This window comes from Mobula hypostoma, chromosome 11 (genome assembly GCF_963921235.1).
Source record: "Mobula hypostoma chromosome 11, sMobHyp1.1, whole genome shotgun sequence".
In the NCBI taxonomy this organism is placed as follows: Eukaryota; Metazoa; Chordata; class Chondrichthyes; order Myliobatiformes; family Myliobatidae; genus Mobula; species Mobula hypostoma.
In genome coordinates this window covers 20,317,874-20,337,103 of record NC_086107.1, presented here as the reverse complement: position 1 = coordinate 20,337,103, position 19,230 = coordinate 20,317,874, and the positions used below count along the sequence as shown (strand labels likewise).

General features: G+C 36.1%; 1 protein-coding gene across 1 annotated transcript in view; it reads right to left on the bottom strand.

Moving 5' to 3' along the window:
* slc17a6a (solute carrier family 17 member 6a) overlaps positions 1 to 18,718 on the bottom strand; it is a 53,442-nt gene extending 34,724 nt beyond the window's left edge. The window contains exons 1-3 of the mRNA XM_063063143.1: positions 18,047 to 18,718; positions 16,133 to 16,385; positions 15,607 to 15,725 (exon numbers count right to left, since the gene is read on the bottom strand). Of these exons, the coding sequence (XP_062919213.1) occupies positions 15,607 to 15,725; positions 16,133 to 16,385; positions 18,047 to 18,132 (458 nt within the window). The 5' untranslated portion in view covers positions 18,133 to 18,718. The remainder of the gene's footprint in view (positions 1 to 15,606; positions 15,726 to 16,132; positions 16,386 to 18,046) is intronic.
* Between the last annotated feature and the right edge of the window lie 512 nt (positions 18,719 to 19,230).

Here is a 19,230-nt window from a genome sequence, read left to right as displayed (position 1 = left end):
TGTTCACGGGTTCAATGTCCATTCAGAAATCTGATGGCAGAGGGGAAGAAGCTATTCCTGAATCATTGAGTGTGTGCCTTCAGGCCCCTGTACCTCCTCCGTTATGGTAGCAATGAGAAGTCTTGGGTGATGGGGGTCCTTAAAGATGGATGCCGCCTTTTTAAGGTATCACTCCTTGAAGATGTCCTGGATGCTGGCGAGGCTGGTGCCATGATGGAGCTGACTGAGCTTACAAATTTCTGCAGCTTATATCAATCCTGTGTAGTGCCCCCACCTCCCATACCAGACACTGATTCAGTCAGTAATGATGATCTCTATGGTACATCTGTAGAAATTTGTGAATGTCTTCATGTAAGTGACATATTATGTAAGATGAAGATTATAAAGAAGATAAAAAGAGAAAAGGAATAGTTTGCTTTTGTCAACAGTTTGATTATGACCGATTAGAATTATTTTATTCTGAGACAGGAACCCACTTCAGAGCATCAAAACTGGAATTCGGGAAAACTGGGCATGGATTCTAGGGGTGATAACAAAATATAGGTTTCTGAAGAGGGAAGGATGTTGTGGTAAAGTTCATTTGGATTGTATGGTTCTTATTAAGTAGTGCTCTTAATCAGTTCCTTTCATAAATTTTAGCGAGAATTTCTTTTATCTGTCTAAAAGACCAATTTTCTAAGAAATACAATGTACCTTTTGGTGTTGCTCAGGGAAGCTGTCTTGGTCCCCACTCTTCTCCTTATACATGCTCCCGTGGGAGACATCATTAGAGAGCATAAATTTGATTTCCATACATATATGACACACAATTTTATATCTCAGTTGAACCTGATGATGGTAATACCTTGTCTTCTCTGACCTGGTATGGTTGCAATAAAAAAAAGGATGAGCAATCATTTCCTAAAACTAAAAAAAGATAAAACTGAAATACTTCTGAATTGGTCACAAATCCAAAAGAGATAAAATTCTTGATAAACTTGTGAATTTGGCTCCCCTTGTAAAATCAGACTGGATGTTATCCTCGATTCAAACTTGAATTTTAAATTCCACATAAAGAAAATGACCAGAGCAGCATTTCTACACTTAAGAAATATTACAAAGTTAAGTTTTTCTTCTGTTACATAATGATGCTGAAAAATAAATTCATGCCTTTATATTGAACAGATTAGATTACTGCAATGTACTTTTTACAGGCCTTCCAAAGCAATCTATTGACAAACTTCAACTCATTTAGAATGCTGCTGCTAGACTATTAACCAAAACCAGAATGAGGGAATATATCAGCATTGGATTTCTGTATCTTATAGAATAAATTTCAAAGTCCTCTTACTTATTTTCAAAGCTCTTAATTGTCTGGGATGGAGTACATTTTTGTTTTATACTCCTGCTCAAAGACGGGTGACATCTTCCTGTCCCTTGTTAGTGAGAGACAGAGAACCTGTGGCATGTCAAACTGTCGGGTAAACAAAAATTTTTGTTAACTGCAGAACATGGTCTCATGCTGATTATGATTGGGATGCTTTGCTATACCTTGGTGGGTGGTGGGTGCAGATGCTTTTTGCTAAAATGGGTGGGGGGAGGTTGATACTGTACTACTGCTTGTGTGGAGGAGGGTGGAGATGGGGCTTTGAGGTTCTAACGCTTTTCTCTCATTCACTCTTTTGGGGGTCTTCTGGTTTTCATGGATGTCTGTGAAGACGAAGAATTTCAGGTTGTCTATTGTATATATTCTCTGATAATAACTCGAACCATTTAAGCTCTCAGGTCTTCTGCCACCAGTCTCTTAAATTCAGACACTCTTTCTCTAAAGATAATAGGTAGCTAAGCCCTTTTAAACAACACTTCTAAACTATAAAGGATGCAGACTCGGTTGGCACTTGTAAACACCAGCTCAAAACCTATTTATTTAACCTTGATATTAACTAACATATTTTCATTGTTCATTTTTTAAATTTTATTTTTATGTTTGTATTTTTATCCTATTATAAAGCACTTTGAACTATATTGTTAGTCTGAAAAGTACTCTATAAATAAAGTTATTATTATTATTCCTTTTTATAGCACATCTAGTCAACATATTCATTTAACTCCTGTATTTAAGTAACCTGGTCAAGTGATACTTAGTTTTGAGTAAAGTACAAAGAAGAAAATTGATAAAATCATTGTAATATATGTAGATATTTTACTAAATTGAAATTACATGTAATTTACATTATTTTCATAATTACACAATTCAAAAAGTTTTTATATCACAGTTTATCTGAATTATGTGGAGCATAAAGGGCCAACATTAAGCAATCTACAGTATAGACAACACATTGTTCATATGTGCTGTGTACAGGATATGTATATATAAAACAACACAGAAACCTGCATCAATGTATTTTTTACAAACATACATTTGTTGCATAATTGCATTAAATTTGATTAAGGGAATTGACCATCTGCTTCCCTGTACCCTGCATAAGAAAGCCATAAATCATTGCTTTTCCAATAACGAAAGTACCTTAACCTATCAATTTTCATTGCAATACTGCCCACACATAAGAAAATACATGGAATCCAATGCTAGCACCACTCCACAACATATTGCTAAATAAAACAGTGAAACCAATAAAGGAGGATTGAAAATTATATCATTCCAGAAATTGACGTTATATTGTAGGACTACACGAGATTTGTTCTCAAAAATTACAAAGTACTACTTTGGTCCTAAAAGATTTCTTTTGTCATTATATTATTGAAAGAAGAATAAGTAAATGAAACAATACGGGAGATCATAGTAATACTGTACAGTGGATACCAATCATCTTAGTCCAAAATAAAGAGCATTAAAAGAGTTTTTCCCTTATTTGAGGATTGTTCATTGCATGTTGAAAGTGGATGAAAATGTATTGCACATTATAGCATGGAAAGCGATTGCTCCAATTCAGAAATGGAGGAAAGCCAACATCTCTATAATTTTATGTACTAGAATATAAACATAGCTATTCATTTTATTAAAGTTTATTAAAAAGTAAATAGTTTTGACTAATCCAGATAATTTTCTATCTTATTTTCATTCCTCTTCTGAATGAAATTAAATGAGTACTCATTCCGGTGATATCAAGGAGGAAGAAATTTTCTAGGAAATTTATCATAGATGCTAAAACTAGAATTACTTAAAGATGGGAGTTATTATAGATTTTATTTAACTTTGGAGCTGTTTAAAAGAAGAAATGCAAGGGAGATAGAAGAGAAATTCCTGCATAGTAATAAATGTCAAAAAGTATAGGGAAGAAGAAAGGGTAAACTTAGAACAAATATCAAGAACGGAGGGCTAACATTGTAAATGAACGGGACATCAAAAGTTGAGCTATTAAAAACTAAACGAAATTATTAAGCAAGGTTATAATAGAATATATTACCATACTATTGTCTCCTTTCAGTTTAAATATTAACACAGAATCAGAAACCTGATTCATGATAATGATGCACAGAATAAGTTAAATAATGTCTACAATAATTGTAAACACCTACACTTGACATATATGTTTTATTGTATTAAACTAAGCTCATATCTGTTCAATGTCTCCAAGCTTTACTCATACAATGACAGTAACAATATGGCTATATTTCCCCTGGGTAGAGATGTAACTTTGATTATCATTTTAAACCCTAGGCTTTTCTACAGGGGTTGATAGTAGTGGAGTAAAGCGAATTACAGAAGCATGAGAGCAGAGCTGGCCAAAGTTGATTAGAAGGGGACTTTAGTAGGGATGACAGCAGAACAGTAACGGCTGGAGATTCTGAGAACAATGTGGAAGGCACAGGATAGATACAGCCCAAAGATGAAAAAGTATTCTAAAGGAAGAATGGGGCAACTATGGCAAACCAAGGAAATCAAAATCAGCATAGAAGAAAAAGAGAGGGCATATAATATAGCAGACATTGGTGGGAAGTTAGAACAATTTGGATGCTTTTGAAAACCAACGGAATGCAACTAAAAAGACATAAGGAGAGAAAAGATGAAATATAAAAGTAAACTAGCCAATAATATTGAAAAGGATAGCAAAGGGTTTTTTTTCGAGATACATAAAGAGTAAAAGAGAGGTGAAAGTAGATAGTAGAATGCTAGAAAATAACAATGGAATGGTAGTAATGGGGGACAAACGGATGACAAACTGAATCAGTGTTTTGCATCAGTTTTTACTGTGGAAGACACAAGCAGTATGCCAGAAATTCAGGAGTGTCAAAGGACAGAAGTGAACTTAGTTGCTATTACTAAGGAGAAGATGCTTGGGAAAATGAAAGGTCTGAAGATTGATAAGTCACCTGGACCAGATGGATAATACCCCAGGGTTCTGAATGAGGTAGCTGAGAAAATTGTGGAGGCATTAGTAATGGTCTTTTAAAAATCACTAGATTCTGGAATGGTTCTGGAAGATTGGAAAATTGCAAATGTCACTCACTCTTTGAGAAGGGAGGGAAGCAGAAGAAAAGAAATTATAAGCTTGACTTCAGTGATTGAAAAGATGTTGGAGTGCATTATTAAGGATAAGGTTTCAGAATACCTGGGACATGATAAAGTAGCCCAAAGTCAGTATGGTTTCCTTAAGGGGAATTCTTCAAGGAAATTCCTCTTAGTTGGAATTATTTGATGAAATAACAGGCAGGATAGACGAAGGAGAATCAGTGGATGTTGTTTATTTGGATTTTTAGAAGGCCTTTATCAAAGTGACATGCATGAGGCTGCTTAACAAGCTAAGACCCTATGGTATTACAGGACAGATATTAGTATGGGTAGGAGGCAAAGAGTGGGAATAAAGGGGGCCAATTCTGATTGGCTGCTGGTGACTAGTGGTGTTCCGCAGGGCTATATATAGGGGACTGGTTCTTATCACATTATATATCAATGATTTGAATGACAGAATTGATGGTTTTGCAGACAATACAATAATAAGTGGAGGGGCAGGTAGTGCTGAGTAAACAGGGTGTCTGTAGAAGGACATAGACAGACAGGGAGAATGGGTAAAGAAGCGGCAGGTGGAAAATAGGAAAGTGTGTGGTCATGCACTTTGGTAGAAGGAATAAAGGCATACACTATTTTCTAAACAGGGAAAAAATTCAAATATTAGAGATGCAAGGGGACTTGGGAGTCCTCTTGCAGAATTCACTAAAGATTGACTTGCACGTTGAGTTGGTGGTAAGGATGGCAAATGCAAAGCTAGCGTTCATTTTGAGAGAACTAGAATATAAGAGCAAGGATGTCATGCTAGGCTTTATAAGGCATTGATCAGACCATACTTGGAGTATTGTGAGTAGTTTTAAGCTCCTTATCTAAGAAAAGATATTCTGGCATTGGAGAGAGTTGCTGATGACACAACAATTGTAGGCCTTATCTTGGGTAATGATGAGTTTGAGTACAGAGAGCAAATTAAGAACCTGGCGGCATGGTGCGAAGACAATAACCTATCCCTCAATATCAGCAAGATGAAAGAATTGGTTGTTGACTTCAGAAGGAGTAGCGGACCGCACGAACTAATTTACATCGGTGGTGCGCAAGTGGAACAGGTCAAAAGCTTTAAGTTCCTCGGAGTCAATATCACAAATTACCTGACTTGGTCCAACCAAGCAGAGTTCACCACCCAGAAGGCCCACCAGCACCTTTACTTCCTGAGAAAACTAAAGAAATTTGGCCTGTCCCCTAAAACCCTCACTAATTTGTATAGATGCACTGTAGAAAGCATTCTTCTAGGGTGCATCAGAACCTGGTATGGAAGTTGTCCTGTCCAAGACCGAAAGAAGCTGCAGAAGATCATGAACTCGGTGCAGCACATCACACAAACCAATCATCCGTCCGTGGACTCACTTTACACCGCACGCTGTCAGAGCAGTGCTGCTTGGATAATCAAGGACACGGCCCACCCAGCCAACAGACTTTTCGTCCCTCTTCCCTCCGGGAGAAGGTTCAGAAGCTTGAAGACTCGTATGGCCAGATTTGGGAACAGCTTCTTTCCAACTGTGATAAGACTGCCGAACGGATCCTGACCCGGATCTGGGCTGTACCCTCCAAATATCCGGACCTGCCTCTCAGTTTTTTTGCACTGCCTTACTTTCCATTTTTCTATTTTCTATTTATGATTTATAATTTAAATTTTTAATATTTACTAATTTTAACTAGTAATCCAGGGAGTGTGAAGCGCAGAATCAAATATCACTATGATGATTGTACGTTCTAGTACCAATTGTTTGGTGACAATAAAGTATAAAGTAAAGTAAAGTAAAGTTCAGGAAGTTTAAAAGAATAATTCCGGGAATTAAAGACTTAACATATGAAGAGCATTTGACGGCTCTGGGCATGCCTCACTGAAGGTTAGAAGAATGGTAGGGAATCTCATTGAAACCTGTTGAATATTGAAAGGCCTAGATAGAGTGGATGTAGAGATGATGTTTCCAGTAGTGGGTGAGTCTATTGCCAGAGGGTACAGCTTCAGAACAGAGGGAGATACATTGAGATCAGAAATGAGGAGGAATTTCTTTAGCCAGAAGGAAGTGAATCTGTTGAATATATTGCCAGGAATGGCTGTGGAGGCCAAGTCATTGAGTATATTTAAAGTGAAGTTTGATAGGTCCTTGATTAGGAGGGGCATCAAAGATTATGGTGGAAGGCAGGATAATGGGGTTGAGAGGGATAATAAATCGGCCATGATGGAATAGTGGAAAAGTCCTAATTGACCAAATGGCTTGATTCTGCTCCTATGTCTTATGGTCTATTTTTTTTAATAGACCTATTCTCACTTTCAATGCAATGGCTGATTTATTAAAGCACCTTGGTAATATTATGATCAACAACACAGAAAATAAAATTTTCCTTCAAAACCACATTTTCCATTTAGTATGCATGTCTCCTTTCCCCTCTCTCAAAATTGTCTAGGCTTGGTTAAGACAGGGCTCATCAATAATCAAAATAAATTTACCAGAGATGGAGAAATAATTACATGAGATGCAAACTTAATGTTTGCATTAACAATTTAATATTGTGGTCAGATAAACATTGTAAATAAGACCACCTCTGCATTAGGAAGAAAATGATACAGAAATTGACACAAAACCTATGAAGAGACTTTAACTGGCTTTGGGTAGTACTGTAGAATCAAATTAAAGAACTAGAATAAAAACAGCCTGAAATAGCAATTGTTTATTCCTCTCCATAGATGCTGCCTAACCTGCTAAGTTCCTCCAGCACTTGTGTTACTCTGGATTTCCAGCATCTGCAGAATCTCTTGTGTTTTTGAGTTAAATAAGAAAAATGTTTCTGATATTTAAAGATCACTTACCTGCATGGAAATTAATATTATATTAATTTAAAACTACTTATCAATACGAGCATTTGCTTTGCATTTGTACCAATACACATATATTGGTAGGGAGAGAGAGGGAGAGAGGGACAGAGGGAGAACACAGTATGTCTCATTTACATGTTTATAATTTTGAATATTTGGCAGGGAGGATTGAAAACCTGTAGAATACCCAAAACTAAATGGTGGGATAATAAACACAACTATTCAATATTATTTGACATCTCTTTCTACTGCTATAATGGGGATGGCAAACATATCTTAAAAGATTATTGCATAATCTTAAGTATAATAGGCATTCATATTTATTGTCTGTATTTAATTTCAAGATTGAAGTACTTTATTGATGCTTAATGCAATATTTTAAGTTTCCATAATGTAATTGTTGGCAACATCTTTTTAAATTTTATTGCTTACTTTTTTTCTTTATTGCTTCATCTCTAGTTACCAATGAATTGAGTTACTAACTTGATCATTCAGAAGGTACTTTGGAGTCATGTAGTTTCATACAGGCCAAGTCATGATTGCCAATTTCTTTCCCTGGATGACACAGGTAAGGATTTACCGTAACTTAGTAGTTTGAAGCAAAAACAGAAAATGCCAGAAACACTCCATAGGTCAGGTGGCATCTTGGAAAGAAGAACATAGTTAATGTTTCAGGTCAGACATTCATCAAAATAAGCTCTTTGACCTGAAACCAGAATCATTCTAGAATTTCCTGTATTTTTTAGATGTCCATTATTTGCAGTTTTTAATTTAGATACAATCTTTAATCTGAAACCCTTTGATAACGGTTCAATATCTTGCATTTATGGTCTACTGTTGGGACTGAAAAGAGCCTCTTTAGATAAAATTAAAGGAGATTGGGAAAAGGATTTACAGATTTTCATATCTGAAGAGAGCTGGAAGATTATTTTAAAATTGACTATTCTTCATCATTATGTGCTCGTCATTCTTTATTACAATTCAAAGTGGTACATAGAGTTCATATGTCTAAAGACAAGCTCTCCCATTTCTACACAGGTATTTCCCCTTACTGTGGTAGATGTACTAATGGAGTGGCCACACTAATTCATATGTTTTGGACATGTCCGAGCCTTGAAAAATTCTGAAAAGATGTATTTCAAACTTTTTCTGCACTTTCAATATCAGCTTTAAGCCCAATCCTTGTTTGGTATTGTTGAGGATAGTGCTACAAAATTGAAGCCATCTAATTTGCAGGTATTGGCCTTTATGTCTCTTATGGCCAGGAGGGCGATCTTCCTCATCTTGCGGAGTGAGCCACCCCGCCCACTCATTTTCAATAGCTGTCTGATGTTATGTTGTGCCTTGATCTAGAGAAGATTCGTTGTTCCATTTCTGATTCTAATCATGATTTTCTAATGTTATGGGGACCCTTTCTGAATTACTTCCACAAGCATTCAACTGTTATTAAAGTAGGGATCTGAGCCGTTATTATTATAATATCATATGGTAAGGTATTTTTCTTTTTTCTTCTTTTTTTTACCAATCCGCTCATTTTGGTAGTGGAGGTAGATTCTTCTAATAAAATACAATTATTTTATTTTATTTCATTTCATTTCATTTCATAATTCAATATTTTTTTCTACATGATAGATTTGGAATATGGGATACTGTGATCATATTACTGTGATTTAAATGTAATGTAATTTGTATTATTTACTTGTATCCTTATGAATTTTGTATTTGTATTCATGCAATTTATATATCAATAAAAATATTGAAAAAGAAGAATTTCAATGACTTTGTACAGTATACTCTCAGTCATCTGGCATCTGTAAGGGTGTGTATGGGGGAGGTGAGGATTGTCATTTGCGTCAAAGTGCTGATTACATGAGAATTGCTTGAAAGTTTACAGCACAGCATTTGGTGGTTGTGCATAACTTAAAAATACCAAATGTTGTCATCTCCTTACCATTTTAACAATCCTTCACATAGCATTTCTAAGTTTTAAGGCTAAACGTATCAATGTTATACAGCAAAAAAAATTCAATGTTGTAAAGTTCTGTAACAATGTAGAGCAAAAACAAATTAAATAAATGACTGTTCTCACCATCACATAAAGGGCACTCTTTAAAGAGGATATTGCTGGTAAGCAGCCTCCAACTTCATTGCCCTCATGTATAAATGTAAATAAACTGAAAGTGCCTTTTCGCACTTACTTTGTATAACACTTAAAATTCACTATTAAAGGTTATTTTCATATTTTAAAAATAAAATGCTCATTGCTTAATATTATTATTTTTTGCCAGATACATATATTCTAGAACACAAAAGTTTACTGTACTTTGATGGCTATATTTATTGAGGTTAGCTTTTGATCCTATATTTATTTGATTACTTGAACTCAGATCTGCCAGCCACCCTGGTCCCTGCATCAATAATTCAGGCTTTTGTATACTAGTCCATTAACCTAACCCCAAATGATGTAATTGTCCTTCATTTTCCTCAGGGCAACTGAGGAAGTACCAGTACTTGTAAAAATGTACTTCCAGCTCACTATGAATGTTAGGAGTTACTTATAAAGGTGACAATATGAAGTTAATCATAAAGGAGAATCAATCAAATATTTGTCATTTACCTTACCTTTTCTACACGCTCATTGTAGGAAAATCATAGCCAGTTTTTAACTATGTTAGCATAGTTCTAATTCTTCTAGCCAGTTCCATTTTTGCTTATAAAATGGCTTTTTCTTCTGAATCAAAGCAATGAAAATGTTTACTGACTTTACTGCCTCATAAACAATGAGGAAGATGGTTAGTGCATGAGCTTGCTAGTTTTATTTCAGAGATGATCTAGTTTAATCAAATACATAAATGTAATTGTGATACTTTTGTTTTACAGTAACCAAGGGAGCTTGGTTTACATCTAATTAAACTATTTGGCATGGAAGTGGGTCAGAATTTTGTCATTCAGGGTTTTGTTTGCACATGGGATTTTTTTAAACAAAACCTTTATAGTTAAAAAGTACTTCATCTGAAAGCACTGAACAGAAAATTTTTTTTAAGTCATTAGTATCAGCATGGTGGCTTTTTAATTATCTGATACACTTTTTAATACACATCTCACTGAAATCACATTTCATGAAATTGTTAAAGGAGAAATTGGACACAGCTATATTTTGTTAAATAGCAGATGATAAGAGCCAATTTATTTTTGCTATCATCTTCCGTTTTCTTATGCATTGTGTATGATAGCCAACTTTTATTTATATATATATATATATATATATATATATATATATATTTTCTGGTATTTTTCTTGTAGCTTAAACTTGTCTATGCCTGCTTATGTCAGAATCAGGTTTAATCCAAATCAGAAGAAAAGATGATCACCTATATACATGTATATAGGATATCATATTTTATATGACCACCTATATAGTAATTATTCAGTGAATTCTCCAGTAATTATGGTACAGTTGCTTCTATACTTTTCCAGAATTTACTTAATTTTCAGGAACAGTTGTCACACTACTCAAATCCAGCTGTTTATAGACTAATTGTTATCACTGAAATTTTGTTTTTTCTCTAGTCTGACTAGAGAAGACGATGACTACTTTTTCCTTTGTTTTCTTGGCTAATCTTTCTTGCTTGATTTCTGCTCTCGTAACACTTAATAAAACAATTATAAGCAATAATCTTTATGCCTCATTCTTTACTTTCAAGGAGCCTTTGGATCGCAGAAAATCAGGATCCAACAGCTTGGATCTCATCATCATAAATGTGCAATGGAGAATGCTGACCGATTATCCACTATGTGAAACTCAAATTAAGCTTTTTTCAAAAACGCTCTCTATGTTTCTAAGGAAAAGACAAAAGGAAACAAGATTCATTATCAAATATAAATACTGTTCCAGAATTCTGGTGACATTAATGAACAAGTCAGTTGTACCTTCTAGTTTTTAATGATACTTATAACATTTGAATTAGATTGCAGCCTGTTACTGACTCCCAATCAGTAAATCAATTGTCAATTATGATTTTTATAAAAGATCTTTACAGATTATTCTTGCACATATTGAGATATTTGGTTGTTATCGAGGAGTTTCATTTTAGCATTTAATCTGGTAGAATTGTTTTAGTTCCTAGTTCTGAGTTTTTAATCTATAATAAACCAACTCGGTGTCCCTTTATCAAACTTCGGGGCACAATTAACTAGTTCTTTCAGTCCACTTGATTAACGTACTGTTGCCGGCTAGTTTGTTTACATTGCAGAATCTCATACAGTAAGTGCTTCCTCAGGCACAAACCGGATGGTTCCTCTTCAGATCGCAAATGACTCATGAGTAGCGTAGAAGGCAAAAAAAAATCTAACAGGAGCTTTCTTCTTGCTCAACAAGGATAGCCATCCACGTTAATGAAGTGCATGTGTTCACTTCCTCGGTATCGGAACCGGAAATGTGACTCCTTTTGATCTCATTTGTAAAACTGATAGGATCTGTTAGAAGGTTTCCATTGGATAATGATGCAATGTGTCATTGGTAACGTCAAAGAAAAAAAACATTGAATCCAAATATAGCCATTTCATTGAGAAAGTTGATTTTTAAAGTTAATCACAAGGTTATTTTAATCTCTGCGGGAAAGATAGAGGGGAAGAAGAAGGGTTGTCAAGACATATGAATCAAGATTGGATCAAGTAGTATTTCGATATGGTGTTCTTGCACACAAGGATTGTAGGATTTTGAAAAAGTATTGCATTTGTTGAAATTTTAAATCTTTGATTTTCAGTAATACCAATGAGTCGCCCAGAGGTTTTATATAACTTATTCATCAGGAACTGTTGTTCATTTCCTATATGGTAATTAGTCAAGAAAGAACGTAAAATAAGAATAACATCCAATGGTTCCCCCAACTTCTGCTACAATAATATTCTCCTTAACAAAATCGCGCCAAGTTAGTTTGAGTTTCCTGACTGTATTGACGCATAACTACACAACCCGTACAGGAAGGCAATAAGCGCTATCAGATGGTCACAATTCACAGAGCATAGACAAAGCCAGGAATGATGAAAGAAAACTGCCGGAAATCTAAACATGTAGAGCTGGAACCTTTCCCAACTTTTAAACGCTTTTTTTTTCCCCCAAGAGCGAACTGTACATAAATTGACTGTTATGCGCATCTTTAATGAATTCATGTTTTTTTGTGTTTTGCTGCTGCTAATACTAAACTCAACCAATACTGTGTAATAATAAACTGACTAGTGAAACTATGAAGTCCCAATAAAAGTTTGGATAAGCATGCCACCGTAGGTCGATGATTTCAGCATTTAATTTCCATGGAATTCCTCAAAGTGTCTGAGCAAGCTGAGAAATACCCGCAGTTTGAATTTTTTAAAAAATATTCCTCGTTTAACTATAATTATAGCCAGAAAAAAATGCCGTGGGAGCACCGAAGACGTTTATTGTGCGCCCATATCCGTGGTTGATGTGAATGTATTTGGTTTAATTTATCAAGGTATGGTTCCTCCAAAGTCTGTCTCGAATGATGGTAGGGACGCCACATCAAATCTACTTGGACCAAAGTGAAGATGCGTTTAATCTATAATTTCCAAGTGACCATTGCAGACAATAAGCCGCAAACTCGGGCGCAGAATTGAACCCCGATAGCGCGAGTAGGGTGAATCTAACTACACTTCTCCTCTAGCTTGTCGTTTTCATCTAAGTAACTAGAAGAATTATTCTCCACTCTCCTACGGACGCTTTAGCATGGGAATCGAGACAAAAGCCAAGGGTGTTTGTTCTTTTTTAATTAAATTTGCAGGTTTTATTCGTAGTGACTAGAAATGATGATCAAAAACACACTATCACTGGAATGCACATTCAAAATGCTGGAGCTCAGCCTGTCCGGCAGCAGCCACGGAAAGGAATAAACACTCGACGATTCGAGTCGAGACCCTTCATCAGGACTGGGTAGGAAGAGTGAGGAAGCCAGAATAAGAAGGTGGGGTGGGGGAATATTTACAGAATCTCTGAGTTTATCACTAGAGTGCTATTGTTTATTGTTATAACCCAGAGCGACTTTTTTTTTTATCTCGGCAGGCATATTTTAATTCATTCCATCTATTTTCCATTGGGGAACAGAACAAATAGTCATGTATCGTGCAACCTGTCTACTCAAGTCAAGAGAAACAATAAATCAACACATTTGCCGCATGAAATAAATAATTTTAGCGACATTGTTAGGCAGTGATTATTCTTTCAAGCCTAATATTGTATTGTCTGAAATCGTGTAAGAAAATAATAGATTCAGGATGGATATGTGAATGTACTAGTTTCATACACGATTTCAGACAATACAGTATCGCGCAATGTTTCTGCTGTTAAAAATACTACATTTGTGTTATTTAAAAAAAACAAATTTGGCGAGAATGTTTTTAAGGATTATTCCGCCAAACAAGTCCACATCGTTGCATAGCATCTTTGAAAGTTCCCGGTAGATATCTCAAATTCTTACTACCTCTCAATGAGCTATTGTCTGGAGACCCCTTTTCTTGAAGGGTGGAGTATTTATAAGGGACTAGTAAAGGTTATAAGTACGTATCAAATAAACATATACATGCCTATGTCGGCTTATTAGGACGGGCAATAAATAAAACACTTACTCTAAAAGTGTAACCGCTTGTATTAATAAAGAAGAGTCTATTTGAAATTGAGTATTAAACAATTGCAATATTAAAACACCACCGCTATATTCCACTGGCAATATGTTTAAATAATATTGGAATATATCGTTGCCTCATAAAGCGATTTGGATGGCCGTCAGGCCTGTGCTTTAACAGATATAGCCAATATTTTCTGAGGTTAATTAATACGAACATTCGCACGCTTTAGTTTTATATTGCAAATGTTTTTTTTCACACAGGATTCTGGTATTCTTCTCTGTGCTCTACTACAGTTCGCACGCAACTTGTTGTTATTGTATAAACCTGTAAACATGGGGATACCTCACTTTCTGCACGACAGACAATGCGGATTAGCTTTTACTCCTTAACACCGTGTTTATCTCATTGTAGCGTTGCGTTGAACTGTTTCATACAAATTATCCGAATGAAATAACATATTTCGTGTACAAAATTCATCATTGTCCGATCCTGAATGAAAGGGGGTCTTCTCTGGGCATTGCAACTTCTAGTAATCCGCTCGAGAAGGGGTCGATCTTGTCGCAATGTTACGCAAAACATTTCGTTCACTGCAGTAACTACACCGGACACGTTCCTCTGCAGATATTTATATAAAATATTGTACACACGGCCGAGACGTTTGAAGCAGGCTTGAACATAATTTTAGTTTCCTACTGCCTGGCTGAATTAGACGCGAGTGCGTGACTTGGATTAAAATGAACTAGGTCTAAAACGCAAGGGATCCAATTAACAGGTTGGATGAAACCCCCTGTGTACCGAAATATTAGCAAACTCCATGGAAACGGGTCGTCCACAACCTGCTACCCAACTCGCCTCTGTATCTCAAACAACGCCCTGAGTTGTCTTTCAAGTCTTTCCATTATCCATTCAATCAAATTGTAATAAGGAAACGCAAACTGACACTGTACTGGGGAGGGGGGTGTTGTTGGTTGTGGAAGAAAATCCATAAACACCTAAAAATACCGGGGAGGGGGGAAGAAATGCTGCTTAAAGCATTGCATCTGTTATTAAAGCAAAGAAAACGCAAAGACAATATAATTTTGAAAGAGAATTTAAAGTTAATCTGATTTTCGAAAAATATTATAACCGTATTTTATGATTTGTTATATTATTGAATTGTTTAATTCCTGCGTAATTTTAAGTAGTGTGGACAACTTAAATGTGAACTAAAATAGTCAGATCTCAATAGGTTTTCAGCTGCCCTGATGGTCTAATATTGAGGATGGGCGCTAAGTCAAGTTTAGTGTTTGAAAGCGGCATTTAAGACCTATGGCTAAAAGCCAAGACTAATTAAGACAGGATTACGGACAGTGCGCAACTTGGGGCACATGATGCTACTGTGGAATCCCATGTAGCGTAATAGCATTTCCTTCATTTAAATAGTTTTCAAACTTAATGCAAATTCCGTTCAGTTAGTTTTCTTCAACTGCCTTCTTTGAAATTAAAGTTACCACTTTACAAATGGATCATTTAGGAAAATGAGCATTTTTGAAGTAAATCCCGAATAATTTCACGATCCGCAATTGCTAATTCTCGATTTTTGTATTACCGACTCTGCGTCAGACCATCAGTCAATTAATTTATTTCCCTCAAATTATTTTACCTGTTTGCTGCCAATCTTGATGCTATATAGCCTCCAGGAATCTGAGTTACGATATACCCCCAGAAAAAGGACCCGTGGATCATTCCAACAGTCTCGGGATCCCAGTTAAACGTCGCTTTCTTGTGGAAAAACAGATAAAGAGAGTAGGGAAATGCAAGTTAGATTATACGTTGGCAAAACGGAAATGAATTGTTCAGACATATTAATGCGTGCATGTACGCTTCAAAATTATCGGAAATTTGTTTAACATTAGAAGTCAGTTTAAAAGGAGTTGTATTTACAATAAACGGACAACGAGAGAGGATAGCTCAATTGAACCGAGCTCCATTCTAATTTCAAGGCAGATCGGAGTGGCTTACGAAGGGCAGTAGGACAAAGGAATGTTATAGTCTTCGATATACCCAATGAAGCAAATATCCAAATGTATCTAAAGCATAGTATATTAAAATGAGTATTTTGATGTTGTGGGATTTAGCCGAAATCAACAGAATATTTGGAATTCAGTCTGTGGGCGTGCCCTTCTCACCTTTTTAATGATTGTATTCCCGTGGTGTATCGTACTGTTGTTGACCATGTCCACGATGGCCACGCCAAGGTTACACCTGATGCCAAAGGAGATGCAGAAGCCGAGACCACTCATGATGGCGATGATGTACCTGCGAGGTAACCCGAAACAGGTGCAATCGCAGAGAGGCGGCTTCTTGGGGCGGACATTCTGTACCTTTCCATCCTCAGTCAACTCGATATTTTCCCCGTGTTGCTGTCTCTTTTCCAACACTCTGCATCAGAAAACAATGGTATTTATTCCACAGAAACATTATTTTAATTTCTTTAGGATTTCTTCCATCCATCGGAATGGATCGTTCCTAAAATAAGAAGCGTCGTTATTCAATTTTATTGTTTCAATTTGGTCGCATGGATTCAATCGCTTAAGATAGTGTTGTACATCAAATATTTTGCCTTTGCTAAGTATTCGTTTTATATGTCACATGAATCCGATAAAAAAAACCCTTGATAATCACCACAGAGTATCAGTTTAATATGGGAAGCGAGACCAGAATTGATTATAATCAGGAGCAAGTACTCCCTGTAATTATCAGTCAGGTTTTTAATATACTGTATTTGTTTACAATGATGTCCGTGAAAATGTATTTTAATGCGCAATATATACGGAATTTGCGGGTAGTAATTAAAGATCTGAGTTCAGTCTGGGATGCATTACGAATCTTCGTTAAAATAGAAACGAAATTCATTATTTACAAAGGTAATCTGGAAACAATAGGACTTGCATTATTTTAATAAATCTGATATAGAAATAATGTTTGGTGATTTTTTTAGTGGAAGCCCGAATTATCTACTAAGACTGATTTATATTGAAATGTTGTGAAGATTCGGGAAAAAACACACAGTGAAATGAGCAAAAGAAAACTTTGATTTCACAGGTATCGATGGCGTTGCCCTGTTTAGATGCAACAAGCAGGAGAGGTTGCAGCTCATAATGCACTGATATGTCAAAAGAAATATCAATTGGCTAGAGTATAGTCAAAGGCGTGTGTTTTATTGCAATCTCGATGTAAAAGGTTTGCTGAAATGAAAGCATGTACTGTATAGCAGATAAATTGACCAGTAGGCCAAAGAATGCTTGAGGTTAGGACCAATGTATTCAGGTGCTTATATCAAACAGGTTTTTAAACTTCAAAATACCCGCGTCTCTACAAACATTTGTGTAAATAGACTGATGTACCTTTAATGAAAAAAAAACTTTGACTAATTATACCGCAAAGATCCGCAACAATATTATAGTTGTAGGTGGTGGAAGGAAGGGGGTGGAGAACGGCCTCGAGTGATTGTTGTTTTGATTGAAAGACACGGTGGTATAGATATATTATTAAACAGATCGATATGTATACAGCGCTTTGGATAATGCAGGGAGCTGTCAAATGTAGAAGTAGACATCCCTTATGATATTAATTATTTACATGTTTCAGGCTGATCCCAAAGGTGATTACACTAAAACAGCTGTGGAATGGAACCATATTTGCAATAAGTCGATTGCTCCAAAACCACGGCAAAATTCACATTTACAACGGTCACTTAACTCCATATTCTAAAAAAATGTTTAACACTAGTATAGATGACACTTCGGGGGAAATTATTGGCAGCCATGTTTAAATTACTCGCTTCTGAGTTGTTACTAGCAAAGGCAAATATTGGGGAAAGGGGTAACAAGAGAACGTTGTGTGACAGAACATCATGCACAAATCTTATGGAGCATACATTAAGTCAACAGAAGATGTTGATAATTTTACAGCATTATAATCACATTTTAATCTATGTTTTATTTGTAATACTTTCCCTAAATACGATTCAGCTATATTTAAGAGATGTTCTTTAATGTATATATAGATGTGCAGAATGACAATTATTTTAGAAGTCTTACCTGTACAGGTGACCAAGAGATTTCCCGGCAAAATTTTTCAGCCCCTCTTTGCCAGGAGCAAAAACCCGTTCCTTAACCGTATCCATACCCTCAGAAAGTGATCAGGCAGAAACTCTTATGAAAGTGTCATGCTAGAGATAATGACAGTTCATTAGAATTAACGTGGTGAAACGATCAAGTGCTCTAAAGCTACAGAGGAGCGTACGACTCATACATAAGACCTGATATGCTGCTGTGATTCGAAGTTCAAAGAGGAAATGAGGCAGTCTTATTTGGTTGCCCGTGTCCAGCCACTGAAGATTCAGAAACTGCCATGATGTTTAGGGGATCCAGCATCAGAAAATGTATTGTTGCTGTTTAAAAAAATATATAATCCACGGATGTAGTCTGTAGATCAAGGTTAATAAAGTATCTAAATAAGCACGACTTTTCAGTCGCAAGCAGAGACAAAACAAAGCTACCTGGCGCAATCGATCATTGGAATACTTTGCATTGGGAAATTGGCGGATACCGTATTCAGCACCTTGGACAGTAGCAGCGCGTAACAGAATTGCGTTAGAACAAGAGGGTGTTGGTTCAATCGCCAACTTTCTCTGGGATTTGAATGGATTAGAGCAAATCCCTCACCGTCACCAGGCGCTTACTTGGGTCGTGGATGCTATGGAAACGGCATCAAAGGTTCGATATCTCACCGCAGGTTCCTTGCCTGTGTTATTGCCTCGCGGAGATGGAAGTTTATTAAAAATTGACAAGTTTTCTTTCAATTCCCGCATGCTCTCCCCACCCTGACGTCAATTTAATCCATGACATTCATATTTAGCTTTGAATAGATGTGGGCACCCAGCCCTTTGATTTGCTGAATGTGCACCAAATCAAGAACCTCACGTTCGCAGCTTCTCTTTCTATTGAAAAAAAATCAAGTTCCTAGTTTTTACAAGACCATCCTTCCGCATTGCAGTGCATTTTTTACAGCGGATCTAACAGTTCACTTTCTTTAAATGAAATAGTTTGTACATTTTCAAAGCTGTTCTTTGTCCTGTCAATTCAAATTACAGACAGTTTAATATTTCACCCCAATGTTATTTGTACAGATATTTTATTCTGCACCATGTTTCTTACTTAAGTATAGCATGTGGTTGCTTTTAAACCTACTGTAGGATCGGAACAAGTTGCCACACCAAATT